A 17170-nucleotide genomic window follows, 5' to 3' on the forward strand; every position below is an offset into this window, starting at 1 on the left:
TAACATCAAAGAACCCAAAATCTCAACATTTTTGCTCATAAAACTCGAAAACAAGGCTGGAATTTCGAAGAGAAAAACGTGGCTTACCTCAAGATTAATTGTATGGGTTTTGTAGAGCTCTCCGCGGTGAACGCGTGGCCGCAAACGGAGCGGCGATCGGAGCTCTAGATCAAAAGTTATGGTGGTTTGAAGATCAAGTGAGAGAAATAAGTTGAGAGAGAGTTCTTCCCTTCCTTTCCACCATTTCAGCGTGTTTGAGTGTGTTGTGAGGAGAGAGAGTGCTGAAAACTAGGGTTTTGGTTAAGTTATGTTGGGCCAAGGGCCCACTTTGGGTCCAATTGGCTCGGTTTGGCCCGTTCGGTCCAATCTTGGTCCGAATTCTATAAAATTGGTACCAAAATTCTCGTCTCCATCCCCTCTATCACATTTAGCCATAAAAATCACATTTTAGGCTTTCCAGAATAAATTCTCATTTATGGGTTAATTAGCCGTTAATTAACCAGGTTTTACAGCTCACTTACCCAAATAGCCTTACCTTTTATCTTCCATTGTTAGCCAATTTGCGCCTACGATTAACCCACTTGTTCTTAATTTTAGCACATTACAAGCCTTAAAGCGAAAAACAATAAATGTCCTTTATTTGAATCTTTGATTAGCTTAGGCTAGTGTGTGTGTGACATTCAAGTGTGGGAATCTTGGGACATTAGGTGAATAAAAAGGGTAGTTTTGTAGTGTTATTGAAATATTGGGAATTGAGTACATACTCATGTATTGATCAAATGTAAAACCTTATACATTGATGCTCTTGTATATAAAAAAAATGAGAAAAACAAAAGAAAAAAAAGAAAAGAAAAGAAAAAAATAATATGGAAAAGAAAAAAATAGAAAAAGAAAGAAATAAAAAGGGGACAAAATGTCCCAATGTAAAGTTCAAATAAAAATCAATGCATAAGTGTTGTGAAATGAAAAGAAAATGCATGAGTATGTGAAAAAGTGAGGAATGGGTAGTTAGGCTAGCTTTAAAATTGTATAGGATGTCATAGGTTAGGTGGGAAGTCTACGCTTATCAAAGATTCAAACTTCAAGCTCACTTGACCAAATATGCATCCTACCTTGACCCTAACCCCATTACAACCAAAGAAAGACCTCATGATAATTGTATGCATGCATGAAGTAATTGTTGATTGTTAGATGAAAAACAAATCTTGGAAAGCATGATTAGAGGAGAATTGAGTGAATCAACCCTAAACACTTGAGCGAATAGAGTGCAAACACTACCGGTGAGGGTTCGATGCTCAATTACATGTTTTCACCTACAATCATCACTCTTCATGCAAGTTTGTAAAAATATTTAATAACTCAATTCAATTATGAATTAGACTTGCTAGTCCTTAGCCCTTGTGCATATATGCTTCTTGGGAATTGATTTATTTTGACCAAGCAATTGCATTCATGTAGATAGTTGCATTTAGTTAGTTTCCATTGAATAAATGCCATGCCATTTACTTCATTCTTAGTTTAAGCATGAGGACATGCTCGGTTTAAGTGTGGGGAGGTTGATAAACCCCGTTTTGACGGTTTATCTTGTATTGATTTTAAGAGATTTTATCACCTTTTACCCACATTTATTCAATGAAATAGCATGGTTTTGTGATTGTCTCCTTATTTGTGCTTAGATGTGAAAACATGCTTTTTAGGCCTTTAACTTGATGATTTTGATTCACCTTTGATTCCACTAGATGCCTTGATGTGTTTGTTAGTGATTTCAGATTGAAAAGGCTAGGAATGGATCAAAGGAGTGAAGAGGAAAGCATGCAAAGTGGAGAAATCATGAAAAGGCAAAGAAGCTGAACTCGCCCATGGACGCGCGCGCGCACTTGGCGCTTGCGCGCCCCTTGCGAATCACCCCATGGATGCGTACGCGTGCTGTGCGTGTACGCGTCGGTACTGGTTTATGTTTTTTTAATGAAAACGTGACCAACGAATTCTCAAGGGTTGTGGGGCCCAATCCCAACCAACTTTGGCGCCTAAACTGCTATTTAAAGCCAATGATTGAAGAGCAAAGGGGGATTATCTCATATTAACTCATTAGGATTAGTTTAGAAGTAGTTTCTAGAGAGAGAAGCTCTCTCTTCTCTCTAGAATTAGGATTAGGATTAGGTTTAGTTCTTAGATCTAGATTTAGATTCTTCTTCTTCTACTTCTATCTTCTCAATTCCTTGTAGTTACATTTATTATTCTTCTATTCTTTTGTTGTAATCTCTTTTATGTTGTTCTTGTGTTTTGTTGTAGATCTACTTTTGTTTCTTCTACTTTCTTTCAATTCCATTCAAGGTAATCCATAATAATTGTGTTCATTTGATTTGTTATTGTTAATTCTTTGCAATAATAGTTGTGAGATTTTGTTTTGTTGTTGATTTACTATGCTTTTCTTTTGTGCCTTCCAAGTGTTTGATGAAATGATTGGTTGGATTTTAGTGTAGGTTTTGTTCCTCTTGGCCTAGGTAGAGTAATTAGTGACTCTTGAGTTATCTAATTCCTTTGTTGATTGATAATTAGAAGTTGCTAATTGATTTGAATGCCTCTAAAGCTAGTCTTTCCTTTAGGAGTTGATTAGGACTTGAGGAATCAAATTGATTCATTCACTTGACTTTCCTCCATGGTTAGAGGTTAACTAAGTGGGAGTAATGGACAATTTGTTATCACAATTGAGGAGGATAACTAGGATAGGACTTCTAGTACTCATATCTTACCAAGAGCTTTGTTAGTTGTTAGTTTATTTCCTTTGCCATTTATATTTCTTGTCTAAAATCTCAAAAACCCCAAAATAACTCATAACCAATAACAAGACACTTCATTACAATTCCTAGGGAGAACGACCCGATGTTCCAATACTTCGGTTTATAAATTTAGGGGTTTGTACTAGTGACAAACAATCTTTTGTATGAAAGGATTATTGTTGGTTTAGAAACTATACTTTACAACGAGATTTCATTAGTGAATTTCTAAGCCGTCAAATAAATACTAAACTAATGACTAAAGATTACATAGGAAGGATAAAACAGTCTTTTAGTGCTAAAATCCACTTCTGGGGCTCACTTGGTGCGTGTTTGGGCTGAGCTTGATTGAGATCCACGTGCTAGGAGGTTTCTAGGGCATTGAACGTTGGCTAGGGGGTCCTTTTTAGACGTTGGACGCTGGTCTCTTCTCCTTTGGGCATTGGACACCAAAATAGGGCAGGAAGCTGGCGTTGAACGCCAGTTTTTGGCCTTTAATTCTGAATTATCCATTGCTGGAAAGCTCTAGATGTTAGCTTTCTATAGTCATTGAGAACGCTCTATTTGGATGTCTGTAGCTCCAAGAAAGCACTTTCGAGTGGAATGAGGTCAGATCCTAACAGCATCTGCAGTGCTTTTTCTGCCTCTAAATCAGACTTTTGTTCCAACTCCTTAATTTCAGCTAGAAAATACCTGAAATTGCATAAAAATGCACAAACTCAAAGTAGAATCCAAAATGTGAATTTTGCACTAAAACCTATGAAAATATAATAAAACTTAAACAAAACTTACTAAAAACTATATAAAAATGATGGCGTTCAGCGACAGTTCCCTTGCCAAGATGGGCGTTGAACGCTCAGGAGGGATCTCCTTCCTGGCGTTAAACGCCAGCTCAAGTGCCATTTTGGGCATTGAATGCCCAGCGATGGCTTTCTCACTGGCGTTCATAGCCATCTTTGATGCCTGTTTGGACGTTAAACGCCCAGTGAGGTATTCCTCACTAGCGTTCAACACCAGCTTTTGTGCCAGCTTGGGCATTGAACGCCTAGTGAGGTCTTCCTCACTGGCGTTCAATACCCTCTGTCCAGATTCGTCCTCACCCTCAGTAGTGATGGCCTTGCACTCTTCCCTTGGGTTTACTTCAGTGTTACTAGGAAGAGTGTTAGGAGGAGTCTCAGGGATTCTCTTGCTCAGTTAACCAACTTGTACTTCCAAATTTCTGATGGAGGACCTTGTTTCAGTAATGAAACTGTAAGTGGTCTTAGAGAGGCTGTAGACTATATTGACTAAGTCAGAAAGGTTCTGCTGAGGGGTCTCCACATGTTCTTGAGAAGATGGAAATGGTGGTCTATTGTTGAACCTATTCTAGGTTCTTCCACCGTGATTATTGTTGAAGCCTTGTTGAGGCTTCTGTTGATCCTTCCACGAAAGGTTAGGATGATTTCTCCATGAGGGATTGTAGGTGTTTTCATAGGGTTCTTCCATGTAATTCACCTCCTACATGGTGGGTGGATTAGGACCATAAGCTTCTACTTCAAAGGAAGCTTCTTGAGTGTTGCCAGCTGCAGCTTGCATTCCAGTCAAATACTGAGAGATCATATTGACCTATTGGTCAAGATCTTGTTCTGAGCCAATATGACATTCAGAGTGTCAACTTTAAGAACTCCTTTCTTCTGAGGGATCCCGTTGTTCACATGATTTCTCTCAGAGGTGTACATGAATTGGTTGTTTGCATTCATCTCAATGAGTTCTCTTGCTTCTACAGGAGTTTTCTTCAAGTGGAGTGATCCACCTGCAGAGCTGTCCAATGATATTTTGGACATCTCAGACAGACCATCATAGAAGATACCTATGATAGACCATTCTGAGAGCATGTCAGGAGGACACCTCCTGATCAGTTGCTTGTATCTTTTCCAAACTTCATAGAGGGATTCACCTTTTCTTTGTCTGAAGGTTTGAACTTCTACTCTCATTTTGCTCATCCTTTGATGAGGAAAGAATGTGGCCAAGAAAGCATTGATCAGTTTCTCCCATGAGTCTATGCTTTTTTTAGGTTGAGAGTCCAATCATATCTTAGCTCTGTCTCTAACAGCAAAGGGAAAAACATAAGTCTATAAACCTCAGAATTCACTCCATTGGTCTTAATAGTGTCACAGATCTACAAGAATTTTGACAGAAATTAGTGTGGATCTTCCAATGGAAGTCCATGGAACTTCAATTCTGTTGCAGAAGAGAAACTAACTGAGGTTTAAGCTCAAAGTTGTTAGCTCTAATAGTAGGTACGGAGATACTTCTTGCATAGAAATCAGAAGTTCGTATGGTGTAGTCACCAAGTATCTTTCTTGCATCTCCTCCATTATTAGCATTGTCTGCCATGTCTTTAGCTTCTTGTTCGAAATTTTCTAAGAGGTTTTTTCCGGAGTATTGTGCTTTAGCTTGTTGCAACCGCTTCCTTAAAGTTTTCTCAGGTTCAGGATCAGGATTAAAGAGAGGCTCTTTGTCTTTGTTCCTGTTCATAAATAAGAAGAAAGAATGCAAGAAGAGAAGAAGAAAATGATTCTCTATGTCAGAGTATAGAGGTCCTTTGTTAGAAGGAGATAGCTCAAGAAGAGAAGAAAAGAATATATCCTTTGATAAAGGTAATTTCCAAAAATTAATAGAGAAAGAGGGTGAGATATTTTCGAAAATAGAGAAGGAAAAATAGAAGAAGTTTTCGAAAAAGAAGAGAGAGAAAGTAGTTAGGAGATTTTGAAAATGAAGGAAGAAAAGAGAAAATAGGAAGAGAATAAGATAAAACATGCAACTAATTAATAATAAAAGAGAGATGAGAATTAAAATATTTTTATCTTTGTTTTATTTATTAATTTTATTTTATTTATTAATTAAATTCAAAATTAAAAGAGGAGAGAGGAATTAGTTAGAAAATTTTGAAAAAACAGAGAGAAAAATAAGTAACTAATTAAGAAAGATTTGAAAATAAGATACGATAGAAGATTAGAAAATATTTGAATTTAAAAATTTGAATTTAGAAAAGATAAGATAGAAATTGAAAAGATTTGAAAGAGATTTGATTTAAAATTTAAAATTAGAAAATGTAAGATAAGAATTTGAAAAAGATTTGAAAGAGATAAGATTTGAAATTTGATTTTTTAAAAAGATTTGATTTTAAATTTTGAAATTTGAAATTAAAATTTTTGAATTTTGAAATTGAATTTTAAAATTTGAATTTGAAATAAGATAAGATAAGATTTTTGAATTTTAAAGAAAAATAAAAAGATAAGATAGTAATTTGAAAAAGAAATAATTTTTGAAAAGATTTGATTTTGAAATGATTTGAATTTGAAATTTTAAACTAAGATAAGATAAGATAATAATTTTGAAATTAAAATTTGAAAATTTTTGTTATATTTTCGAAAATTAAGATAAAAAGATAGAAAATATATATTTTTTGATTTTTTGAATTTAATGAAAAAAGAGAAAAACAAAAAAAGACACCATACTACTTAAAATTTTTAGATTTAAAACACCTAGAATTCGAAAATTGTAAAAAAAAAAAATACAAAAGACACCAAACTTAAAAATTTTAAGATCAAAACAAGAAGAAAAACAAGAATATTTTGAAGATCAATAACAACACAAAGAACAAAACTCAAAGAATTCAAAGAAAATAAGAACACGCAAAAGACACCAAATTTAAAAGTTTTGAAAACTAAAGACACAAATTTCGAAAATTTTAAAAGAAAAGACACAAGAAGACACAAAACTTATAAATACTATAATTTTTAAAATATCATCTTTTAAAAATTAACTTTTATAAACTATTTTTGAAAAGTAAAAAACTTTTATAAGATTTAGTTTGGTAAAGCTTTTATTTTTCAAAAAGTAGCTTATAAAAGTTAACTTTTAAAAGAAGATGGCTTTTTAAAAGTTATAGCATTTATATTTAGTAAATTAAATTAAAAATAGCTTTTAATAAACACAAATAACATTAATTATATTTGATGAAATACCTTTTAAAATTTAAAAATATTATAATAAATATAAATGTAAGTATTAAATTTAAAAATTAGTTAATATATAAAGTTATATTAGACTTTTAAATTTTTAAAAGCATAAACCAATCTTAAAAAATTCTATTGTAGATACTTTTAAAAGTACTCAATTTTTTAAAAACTGCAAATACAAGCTCATAATTTTTTTAATTACTAAACACAAAATGAAGTTTGAGCTTTTTAAAAATACAAACACCTCTTCCAACAATTTTACCAAACCAAAAACTTTGTCATACCAAGCCTAAGCCGTACTCAGCTAGCTTCGTTCTTCCACGCCAGACGTAAAAGCTAAAAGCCGTAATCCCAGTGTACACCTCTCGCTTTCTCTCAGACTCTCGGTCGCATGCTCCCATCCGTTATTGAAACAGTTATTTTATTTCCCCTTAGTTTTGAATCTTTCTTCTTTTATACTCTCAGCTTGAGATCGTTGTGCCTGCTAGCTACGCTTCCACAGGAAGCTACATTTCTCCATTGTTTTGTGGCTTTTCCAACTTCGATGGCTTCTGCAATGCGATTCATCTAGAATTCCTACGGGTACAATTTCGAATTCATTATAATTCATGCTCTTCTCTTCGCACTCATTTTTGTGTAGTTCTGTATTCGAATTTTATTGAAGGATGTGACAATTATGCAAAAAGGTTCTCGCAATGAAAATGCTTTATTTATTTATTTAGTGACTAAGAAAAAGAGAAAATAAAATAGAAGGTTGAATGTTCTTAATTCTGCATTCAGTTTCTGATCTTTCCGAAGTAAATTATTTGCTTCTTTTTTTTTGTCATGTTTATGCTGCAGGAGCTGTCGAGTGATAGATACACTTTCTTAGTTGAACATAAGCATTTGATTAAGATTTTACCCACTCTTTGCATATTTAGGGTTTTGAAATCTTAGTAGACTCGTGGGGTTTTTCTCTGCCTGTTTTGATTGTTTAGTTTCGTTTTGTTCAGGCGTTAGCCCCTTTTTATACAAAAAGAGAAGCAGATATGGACAATTCCCAAGGCCAGCCGCTCCCTCCAGGGGTTCATTCTTGGCCTAACTATTCATCGAACGTGCCTCAAAAAGTTATTTCGCAACCTGTTCCAGGAACTCAGTACCATTCAAGCTATTCTGGACCACAGTATCAGTTTCCTCTCAATGTTCCAGTTACATCTGATAATAACTTCCAACAAGGATCCCTCCCCCAATATGGTGTTGTCACCGGTCAAGCCCTTACCTCAGAGGTCCCTCCTTTGGCCAAACAAAATAAGTTTTCAAACCCTGTTGCTGGAGGATATCAGATTGTTGAGATTGCTCCTTCATTAGCATCACAAGAATCTGGGTTTGCACAGAAAGTTGGTGATGTCATGGTAGATGTCTCTAATGTGTCTGCCACATGCTCCAATGTACAAATACAATTAAGCAGTGCCAGTGACATAGATGCTACTGCTCAGGATGCTATCTTATGGGAACAAGTATGTATCTCGACTCTTGTATTCAATTTTTCTTGTATTCTTCACATTTTTATTTAGTTGTTCTGAGTATTTTGGATTTTATCTTTGCTGTTAGGAAATTGCAACCCAAAATATCATAAGGAGCCAAAGGTATGGACTGTTTTCTCTTGAGTGTTGAGTGATATACTTTCTTGATTCTGAAATATGTATTACCTGTTAAATACTCTGTTCTGTTCAAAATAAATGTTTTAAAACAAAAAACACACAGACTGACTAAGGAAAACAAACAAAAAAAATCTTGGTAATAATAGAAAATTATGTGACTATATGAAATTGCTCTTATAGAACAGAACAAACTTCAATCAATACAGTTAATTGTTACTTGTCTCTTTATTAAAGTTACATTATTATTAGAGGTAAAAATGGGATAAATATTTTGATACAATAAAAACTGCAAATAGAATACTTATTCTAAAAGAGAGAAAGAGTATTTGAGGAATCTAGAATCACAAAGTTAAATATATTTATTATGTTGATGTAGAGAGGGAAAAAATGAGACTTCACCTGCCAAAGATAATTTGGACATATTCTCAGAACGCCGTGATCCCAATGCTTTGAAGGTGCGTGATAAACACATGATTTGAAATAATTTTATCCGTTTCAATATAATAAAATGAGTTCCATTTTTCGATTCGTTAATTTTGTACTTTCCTTTTTACTAAACAGGAACATCTACTGAAGATGGCCACAGAGCACAGGGCTGAAATAGCTGTTAAGCGTGGAAAAGCTTCACGTCCAGAAGAAGGTCTGTAGTTTAGTTACTTTAACCAAATATCATCTTATAACCTTTTCTTGTCTTGTATCATTCTCATGCTCAATGATATATGTTGTTACGTTAATGGTTGATGTCGTTGGTGGAGTGATTATATTACTCTATTCTTACCTTTTCCATTCTCTTTAACTTGCTTTCTTTGTATATTGCTGTCTATTGTTGATTTGTTTCAGCATTTGTGACTGATGATACTGAAGGTTATGAGACTTTTATTTTCTCTTGTGGTGATTTTTTGATATGTTTACTCGCTATGGATGCCTTTTCGTTTGCCGTTTATTTACTGACTCTGCCATTTTGAATAGTCATATGATTTTAATATACTTGTCTATCAAATAAAGATGACAGTAAGGCTTTCTTGATACATATGTTGCAAAATCCGAGAAGGCTGTTTGGAGCGCTTTCACTTGTATACTTCTGTATTATTGGTGTAGTTTGGAGACAATTATGTAGTTTATTGTTGCTTGTGGCTTCGTCCTTGTGGTATTAGTTGCTTACTGTATGTAGAGTCTAGAGAGGTTTTGTTTCCGAGAAATACTGATTCTTGTGAACTTCTTACTTCAGGCAAAAGGAAAACAAAGGTTGCTAGTTAATGGATAAAAAATATGTTCTGATGAGAGAAAAAGGGCAAACAAAAACCTAATTGAAAGAACTTTATGAGAAAGTTGCTTGGGTACTTTACACCTAGTGGCAGTATATATACGGGGAATAAATACATGTCATATTCTCATAACAGTTTCTATTCCCTAATTGTCTAATGTTGCCAATGGCACACATATTTATCATATAGCAGTTAGGCCTAGTTTGGGTAAACAACTTAATTAAGTTACTTTTGAAAAAATAGCTTAAACAATAAATTATTATATTAAAAGTAGCTGATAAATAAGTTATTTTGTATTTGGGATTTTAGTTCTAAAAGTATTTATTTTATAGAAATGTGATAAAAAATAGTAGCATTATGAGAGAAGTCATTTTTTTTTAACTTCTCTATAAGCTCCTAAATAGCTTCTTAGAAAGTTGCAATTTGGTTTTGAAAATTGCACCAGACATTAATATTACTACTTTTCATAAGTCAAAAACTCAAAAAAGCTACTTTTGAAGCTTCCCAAACGGGCCCTTAGTTACTCGAATCGTATTTACCAGTTTCTCTCAAGATGAAGTTTACTAAGCGTTAAGCTTGTTATAAGCAAGCACTTAATAAGAAAAAGATGGAAAGAAATCTGCAAAAAAGATGGCTTGCAATAAAACTCATGGATGTTGGGCTGCGTTTGTTTCTGAGAACAAGATAGGGCAATACACTAAGAACAAGACATAAGAGACAGGGACAATTTTTTCTTGTATTCTGTTTGGTGATAAACTAGAACAAATTATGAAAATCTAATTTATTCTTATTTTTTTTCATTCAAAAAATTTGAGATGAAAGATATAATCATGAAAAAATATAATTATGAAAAATTAACAAGAATAATGAAAGAAAAAATGAAAAATAAGTTGTGTCATTTGTTAGTGTCCCCGTGCCCTTCCTGTCAGGATGGACACAAAATACACTAATTTAGTGTCTTTGGACACATTGTTTCTATTCATGTCTCCTTCATCAAACACGATTTTGTGTCTCTGTGTCCTTGTCTCAGTGTCCTGTCTCTGTAAACAAACGCAGCCTTGGAGATGTCAGATTGGATACATCATAGAATTGAAGTGCTTAATAACAAGCACAAACTAGGTGAAGCAACTATGTATGACAGTGGCAGCATTGCTTGTATACTTGTATAGGCATCAAGTTGCACTAGATATATTTATTAGGTATTAGACACATGTTTTCAGGAAAAAGGTAATTAAGAACTAGCTGTTGATTCTAATGTTCACCATGCTACATGTACTAGTGGCATGGTAGTTATACAATAGTCACAGGCATTATTTCATAAATGGTCCGCAATGGGTTTGTCCGTTTGTCTAACCAATTAATCCGTCTGTCCTTGATCCTTGATTAGTCATGGGTTTGATTCTTTGATTTTCCTACTTATTTGTATGTGCTTGTTGATTCATGGGGCTTGCCCTGATCTTGGATTGGAGTGACTTTTTCTTGTCATCCTCTTTTTTATTAACATTTACCGATGATCCAAAATATCCTAACACTACACCGCAACTGTTCTAAAATTTTATTATATCTATGACGAACCCATATGCTTTTGTTGAAATCAATTTGGCTTTACTTTTATCAGGTAATTTAGAAATAGGTAATGGATATGGTGTACCTGGTGGAGGTGCCTATTATGATGCTGCCAAGCTTAATGCAACTGCAGGTATCATACATTTAATTTCAGAATTAGTTGAGTCATGCTGCATCACCCATTCACCCTTAGTTGGTTCTTGAATTCTGGAGCAGGTTATTCTGAATTAAAAGCTGATGGAGGTTCTGAGCAGAAACATGCAGCTAGAGAATTGCCTGAATACCTCAAGCAGAAGTTGAGAGCTAGGGGTATTCTTAAAGATGATACACATACTGAAGATAATGTAAGAATATTGATTTCATTTTATCTTTGTTACGATGAAAACATTGCCCCTTCTCTTTTTTTAACTTGTTTCCATGGATTTCTGTTTTTGTTTTTTGTTTTGTTTCTTTTTGTTTCTCTCTTTTTTTTTTTTTGTTTGGGGCCATTATAGTAAAGTTTATTCTGCTGCAATCGTAATTTAGAATTCAATTTTCACAATGTTCTTGGGTATTTTATGGTACATTATTTTCTGTCTGTTACTCTGTTCTGACAGACTGCCTGTTCTCAAATTTCAGAAAGTTACATCAGCTAAACCCATGGAGAATGAAAAGTTGCCCCCTGGATGGGTATGTATCATGCATAATTTACTATAAATGTATACCTTTCATATAACTTTCTGCATATGATTTTTAACGTGGTTGCTTCAAATCTCCTTATTTTCATGGGACTTCCATAAATGAGATCCGGGATTTGATATTAGAAGAAAAAATTGGAATGATTCTTAGGTAATCATATCTAATGCATATTAGTAATCACTATAAGTTATATGTTTAGAAAATATTAGAAGAGTTAGCAATTCATAATGGCTGCAAAAATCCTGGTACTTAGTATATGAAAATGAATTACAGAACAATATAGCCAATATACCTATCTTATGTTTGAAAGATGGCTAGTTAGATGCCTTTCACTCTGATAATGTAATAACCTTTGTTTATAGATACAGAAGTTCATGACTAGGTGTCTGGGTCTAAAGATATATAATTAATCACTTTCATTCTAAGCTCAAATGATTAGCAGACTTCCATCACTTATTTTTTTGTTCAGATCTGAATCACTTATTTTCATTTAGGTATATATTTTCCATCGATTTCTAACTATTATTTAATACTACATTTTCCTTGTAGGTGGAGGCAAAAGATCCAGGAAGTGGCGCATGTTATTATTATAATGAAACCACTGGGAAGAGTCAATGGGAAAAACCCCATGAAGCAGCCTTAAGTTTGCAATCATCATCATCTTTATGTCTTCCAGAGAATTGGATAGAGGCATTGGATGAAACATCAGGTTCAGCAAAAGATCACTTATTTGTGTTTGATCTTTCTATGGTTTTTACTATTATGTATTTCTAACTTCAAAAGGAGTTTGTGCCATGTAGTTGTTGGCAAGGAAGAAGTCTGACAAATGTTATATTTTTTTAGTAGTTTTGTTAGAGTTCATGCCTCCAAGATTTGTCAAAGCTTTCGGTTGCTTTTTTATTTTTTTTTTTATTTTTTATTTTATCAAATATAGGACATTCTACCATAGTTATCATTATAAATCTCTGCTCCAGATTTGAGTGCCAATGCATTAATGTTGCAATTGCCTATGCCACTGTGAGCTGTTTGGTGAAGGACACAACAACTGCAAATAAATACCATGCTTTAGCAACTTTTACTCCTTAGCACTTTAAAAACATCAAAAGTTAGTTAGGAAAAGATGCATGACAGATGTAGCATCCTTTCAATTCCTAATGCATTCTTGCTAGAATAGAATCTCATTCTTCCTTGATAGTTGATAAACCTTTTGGCAGTATATGTTCTGTCTAAGGTTAAGTGCTTTATTTGGACAGCGGTACTTGACAATATTAAGACCAATGATATATTTCCTAGCCACATAAGGCTTGATTTAGTTGTCTTATTCACCATTCATCATTAGAAGCCATTTAAAAAGTCATGTGTGTGTTATTTATGTTTGGTCCCATTTTATGAATCATAAAAGTCATTACATTTAATTCCTCCTTTATGTTGAAGGCCATAGGTATTACTACAATACAAAAACTCATGTCTCACAATGGGAGCGTCCTAATTCAAAACTGGAAGCTATGTCATATCACTCAGACTTGCATGCTGATGGCGGGGATGGCCAATCATCTAATTTTCCAAAATGCATGGCATGCGGTGGTTGGGGAGTTGGCCTTGTGCAGTCATGGGGTTACTGCAAACACTGCACTAGGTATAGCAATTACTCTTGCTTGTTTACGGCTTTATTTTTGGGATTTCTTCAAAGAATGCTTTTGCTGTTGAAATGTATACCTTATTACCTTGTTATGGCTTAATGATTTCGTTTTTAACTTTGTTTATTCTGAATATACATAGATTTACATTAGCCATTGTATCTCAAACAAGTAGAATGTGATATCACACATTTATATCAATATTGTGACCCGGTTTTGTATGGGGTCTCAACTTCTTATCTTGGGATTTCTTCAAAGAATGCTTTTGCTGTTGAAATGTATACCTTATTACCTTGTTATGGCTTAATGATTTCGTTTTTAACTTTGTTTATTCTGAATATACATAGATTTACATTAGCCATTGTATCTCAAACAAGTAGAATGTGATATCACACATTTATATCAATATTGTGACCCGGTTTTGTATGGGGTCTCAACTTCTTATCTTGCAACGGGGTTATTCAGTGATAGCAATAAATGATTTTTCTCTAATGCTTTCTTGTTTTGGCCTTTTCTTGAAATGAACAAATGCAGAGTTCTGAATCTTCCACAATGTCAATATCTGAATAATCAGCAAAGTAGTGCTGCGCACCCCAGTGAAACTTCTGATCATAAGGCTAGCAAACAGAGGTATATTTTATCTTTGTAAACATCCATAGTGCTGCCTCTCACAACTGAATTTGTTGTTTCTGTACCTGTTACATGATCTCACTCAGATTATCTCTTTGTCGACGTTGTAGTCTCTATTGAAAATTTTATGTGCTTGGATTTTAATCTGGTGTGAGAAGTATACGTTTTATTCTATAGTTCTCTTATGTCTGGGAAAATAGTTGTAGAATAACAATTGTGGAATCTGCATTCCTGTTGAAAAGAGTTGGTGAAGATGAAGAAGCAGTTATCTTTGAAGAGAAGCGCATAATGTCTGTTAAGTTCTCATCAGAGACAGAGGATAATGCAGATAACCAACTGCAGTCTGTGAAATGAAAATTGGACTACAGTTACTCTGTATCTAAGTAATTTGAACTATTGGTTGAACTGCTATGCCACAAAATGATGAAAATCGAGTTATTTATTATTTCTTTATTTTTGTTTAAGATATGGCTTTGGATTTTATTATGGGTTTTCACAAAGCCATAATGGATATATCAATCTCAATTTCCCTCCAGGTCCAGTTGGAAACCTCCTTTTGATAAAGGAGGTAAAAAAGGGGGCAAGAAGCGTGCCTATGCAGAGGATGATGAGTTAGATCCCATGGATCCAAGCTCCTATTCGGATGCTCCTCGTGGTGGATGGTATGCTTTCCTTTTGAAAAAAAAAAAAAATTAATCCCTTTTAAAATCCTGTTGCTGTTTGAATGGTTGTTTTATTGTTTATAAAATTTGTTTTTAGTTAGAAAAGCAGGATTGATGAATTTGATTTTAATTTATGATCAATTTCAGGGTCGTTGGTTTGAAAGGTGTGCAGCCACGAGCAGCTGACACAACAGCAACTGTATGTACCTTCTTATTTGCTTCCTTTTCCTCCAAGCTCTTTTGCTGCTTGCTTCTTCTTTAGTTGCTTTTCTTATCTGTTCATTTGATATCTATTCAATTTTATGCATTTTCAATAAAAAAGGTTTTCTTGAACCTGGTATCCTTGGATGTCTTAATACTCTAAACACCATTTTGTTTATTGGTCTGTTATTTTAAAGCTGGCCAAACTTATGCATTGTGGGTAAAATATTATGCCTAGAATTGGTGGATGAGGTGGTTGCATTTGATAAACAAAACTACCTCAAGTGTTGATATCAAGTGGAAGTGTTGCTCAGTGATGCCTGCATGAAGGAACAGAGGAAATGCATAGTGAAAGATACATACCAATCATAATTGTGATTGTAATTATAGGTTCAGCTTCCAAGACGCAAATTCAATTACAAATGTCTTTCGTGGTTTATTTCAGGGTCCTCTCTTTCAACAACGACCTTATCCATCTCCTGGAGCTGTTTTACGGAAGAATGCTGAAATTGCTTCCCAGAAAAAGAAACCAGCTTCTCATTTTACTCCCATATCCAAGAGGGGTGATGGGAGTGATGGGCTTGGTGATGCAGACTAAGACTATCTTATCGACATTTGCTTTGTGCCAAGTGTATCAGCATCAGATCTGTTTCTCTAACAACTGAATTATCGAATGATGCCTTTCATACCAGCTCTGTTTCCGTGCTATGCGCTTTTATTGCATATATCAAGGAAACTGGCATCAATGCTTTTGGCAAATGACTGCAGAAGCTATCTTGACAGTGCAAAATTGGAGTCAATATACTTGAAGTAGTATGACAAGTGAAGGTGAAACTTGCAGTTGAGCTTGACAGCACTTGCCGGCAGAAACTACAGAACCTTAAATGATTTTTGCATCAAGGAAAGTTTCCGCAGAACCTGAGGATTAGAAAAGAACGGAAGTTCTGTCCGTTCCTGCATTTTGTACGCTTGTTTTTCCATACCCGCATAGAGCTTTTACAGTTGGGCCACTGTGCAATAACTGTAATTAATTTTAATTGTGGATTTGGAGGATTTTATTATGTCAGAAGAGTTTGTTTCTTTTTGGCATTTTTGAAATATATGTATACCCATGTATATGGATTTTTGTTGTAATTATTTGGTGTAGTGGTTTGTCTTGCTTTAGTTTTCTATTCTAGGAGCAAAATCTCCCACATCACAATACGAAAAAGCATGTTATAAACTCTCCCTAGCTGCTGCTCCCTGTTATATCCGTTCCAGATTATTCCTCAAGCAACCTTAAAAATATACACGAAATGTCCCCACAGTACCGTATTATTAATCTGGTATTCCAAAGATGTTAATGATTGAGTATAGGGGACATTTGAGGGAGAAATATTTATGGAGTAAAAGTTAATCAGGTTAAAACTTATCCACTGTTGTTGAATTACTGTTAAACTCTAAGAAATAAAATTTAGGAAGAGGTTTTGGTATGGCACTGTACGGAGCGAAACACGATGTTCCAGTTCGTTTTGATCATGAAGATATAAATTAAAATATATAAATGGTGCAGATTAATGTAATGTTGGTTTGAGTGGACACCAAGGGATAAGATTTACGAAAGACCTGCAACCGGTTGAGAAGTTGCCATGTATAATAGGTTAGTAGATGTCTTTTGTGTCCAGCTTGGACCAAAGGTGGGTCTCCGCAGGCGTAAAATTTAGTTTAGCTGAGATGAAGGTGAGCCAAACTGATCTATTCCTAGGCTTTTTTCTGTTTTTTCTTTTTGGTTATCATTTCTTGGCTTAGTTTGATTGTTCTATAAAAAAAGGATCCAAATTAGGCTGACGAAAATTGTTTTTATTAAGTTGCCTAATTTTTTAGAATGAGTTTAAATAATAATTCCTATCAAAAAGAAATAGTAATAATTTGTTATGTGAAATTATTATATATTTTATGATAAATTAACAGTAATGAATCTAAAAATTTTAAATTGTGAGAGCAAATATGTAGTATATAAAAATAATAAAAAAATTGTATAAATATATTAAAATATATAAAAATAAATAACATGGAAATATTAAATATTAAATAATTATTTATTTATTTATTATCAATATTGATATATTAA

At 33.9% G+C, this 17170-nt stretch overlaps 1 protein-coding gene across 3 annotated transcripts; it reads left to right on the forward strand.

Annotated features, from left to right (window-relative positions):
- The first annotated feature begins 7070 nt into the window (after positions 1 to 7070).
- On the forward strand, positions 7071 to 16224 carry LOC107477547 (uncharacterized). 3 transcript variants are annotated; one of them, XM_052259267.1, is made up of 15 exons: positions 7073 to 7137; positions 7247 to 7363; positions 7774 to 8277; positions 8372 to 8406; positions 8798 to 8876; positions 8983 to 9061; positions 11305 to 11385; positions 11469 to 11596; positions 11871 to 11921; positions 12480 to 12639; positions 13365 to 13566; positions 14102 to 14197; positions 14734 to 14859; positions 15007 to 15058; positions 15506 to 16224. In XM_052259267.1, the coding sequence occupies exons 3-15, from the start codon at positions 7810 to 7812 to the stop codon at positions 15656 to 15658; spliced, it is 1710 nt and encodes a 569-aa protein (XP_052115227.1). In that variant the 5' UTR covers positions 7073 to 7137; positions 7247 to 7363; positions 7774 to 7809; the 3' UTR covers positions 15659 to 16224. The 3 variants fall into 3 exon arrangements, with proteins under 3 accessions (XP_015953076.1, XP_052115227.1, XP_015953078.1); XM_016097590.3 differs by having other exon boundaries at positions 7071 to 7363; XM_016097592.3 differs by lacking the exons at positions 7073 to 7137; positions 7247 to 7363 and adding an exon at positions 7395 to 7467.
- The last annotated feature ends 946 nt before the right edge of the window (positions 16225 to 17170 follow it).

The sequence above is a fragment of the Arachis duranensis genome, chromosome 3 (genome assembly GCF_000817695.3).
Source record: "Arachis duranensis cultivar V14167 chromosome 3, aradu.V14167.gnm2.J7QH, whole genome shotgun sequence".
NCBI classification, from domain to species: domain Eukaryota; kingdom Viridiplantae; phylum Streptophyta; class Magnoliopsida; order Fabales; family Fabaceae; genus Arachis; species Arachis duranensis.

What these genes read in the sequence shown, in the direction of transcription:
- LOC107477547 (XM_016097590.3), top strand. Translation starts at nt 7,810, where the DNA reads ATGGACAATTCCCAAGGCCAGCCGCTCCCTCCAGGGGTTCATTCTTGG. An exon ending in AATATCATAAGGAGCCAAAG is followed by an intron (nt 8,407 to 8,797) that starts GTATGGACTGTT and finishes ATGTTGATGTAG; the next exon opens with AGAGGGAAAAAATGAGACTT. An exon ending in GGCATTGGATGAAACATCAG is followed by an intron (nt 12,640 to 13,364) that starts GTTCAGCAAAAG and finishes TTTATGTTGAAG; the next exon opens with GCCATAGGTATTACTACAAT.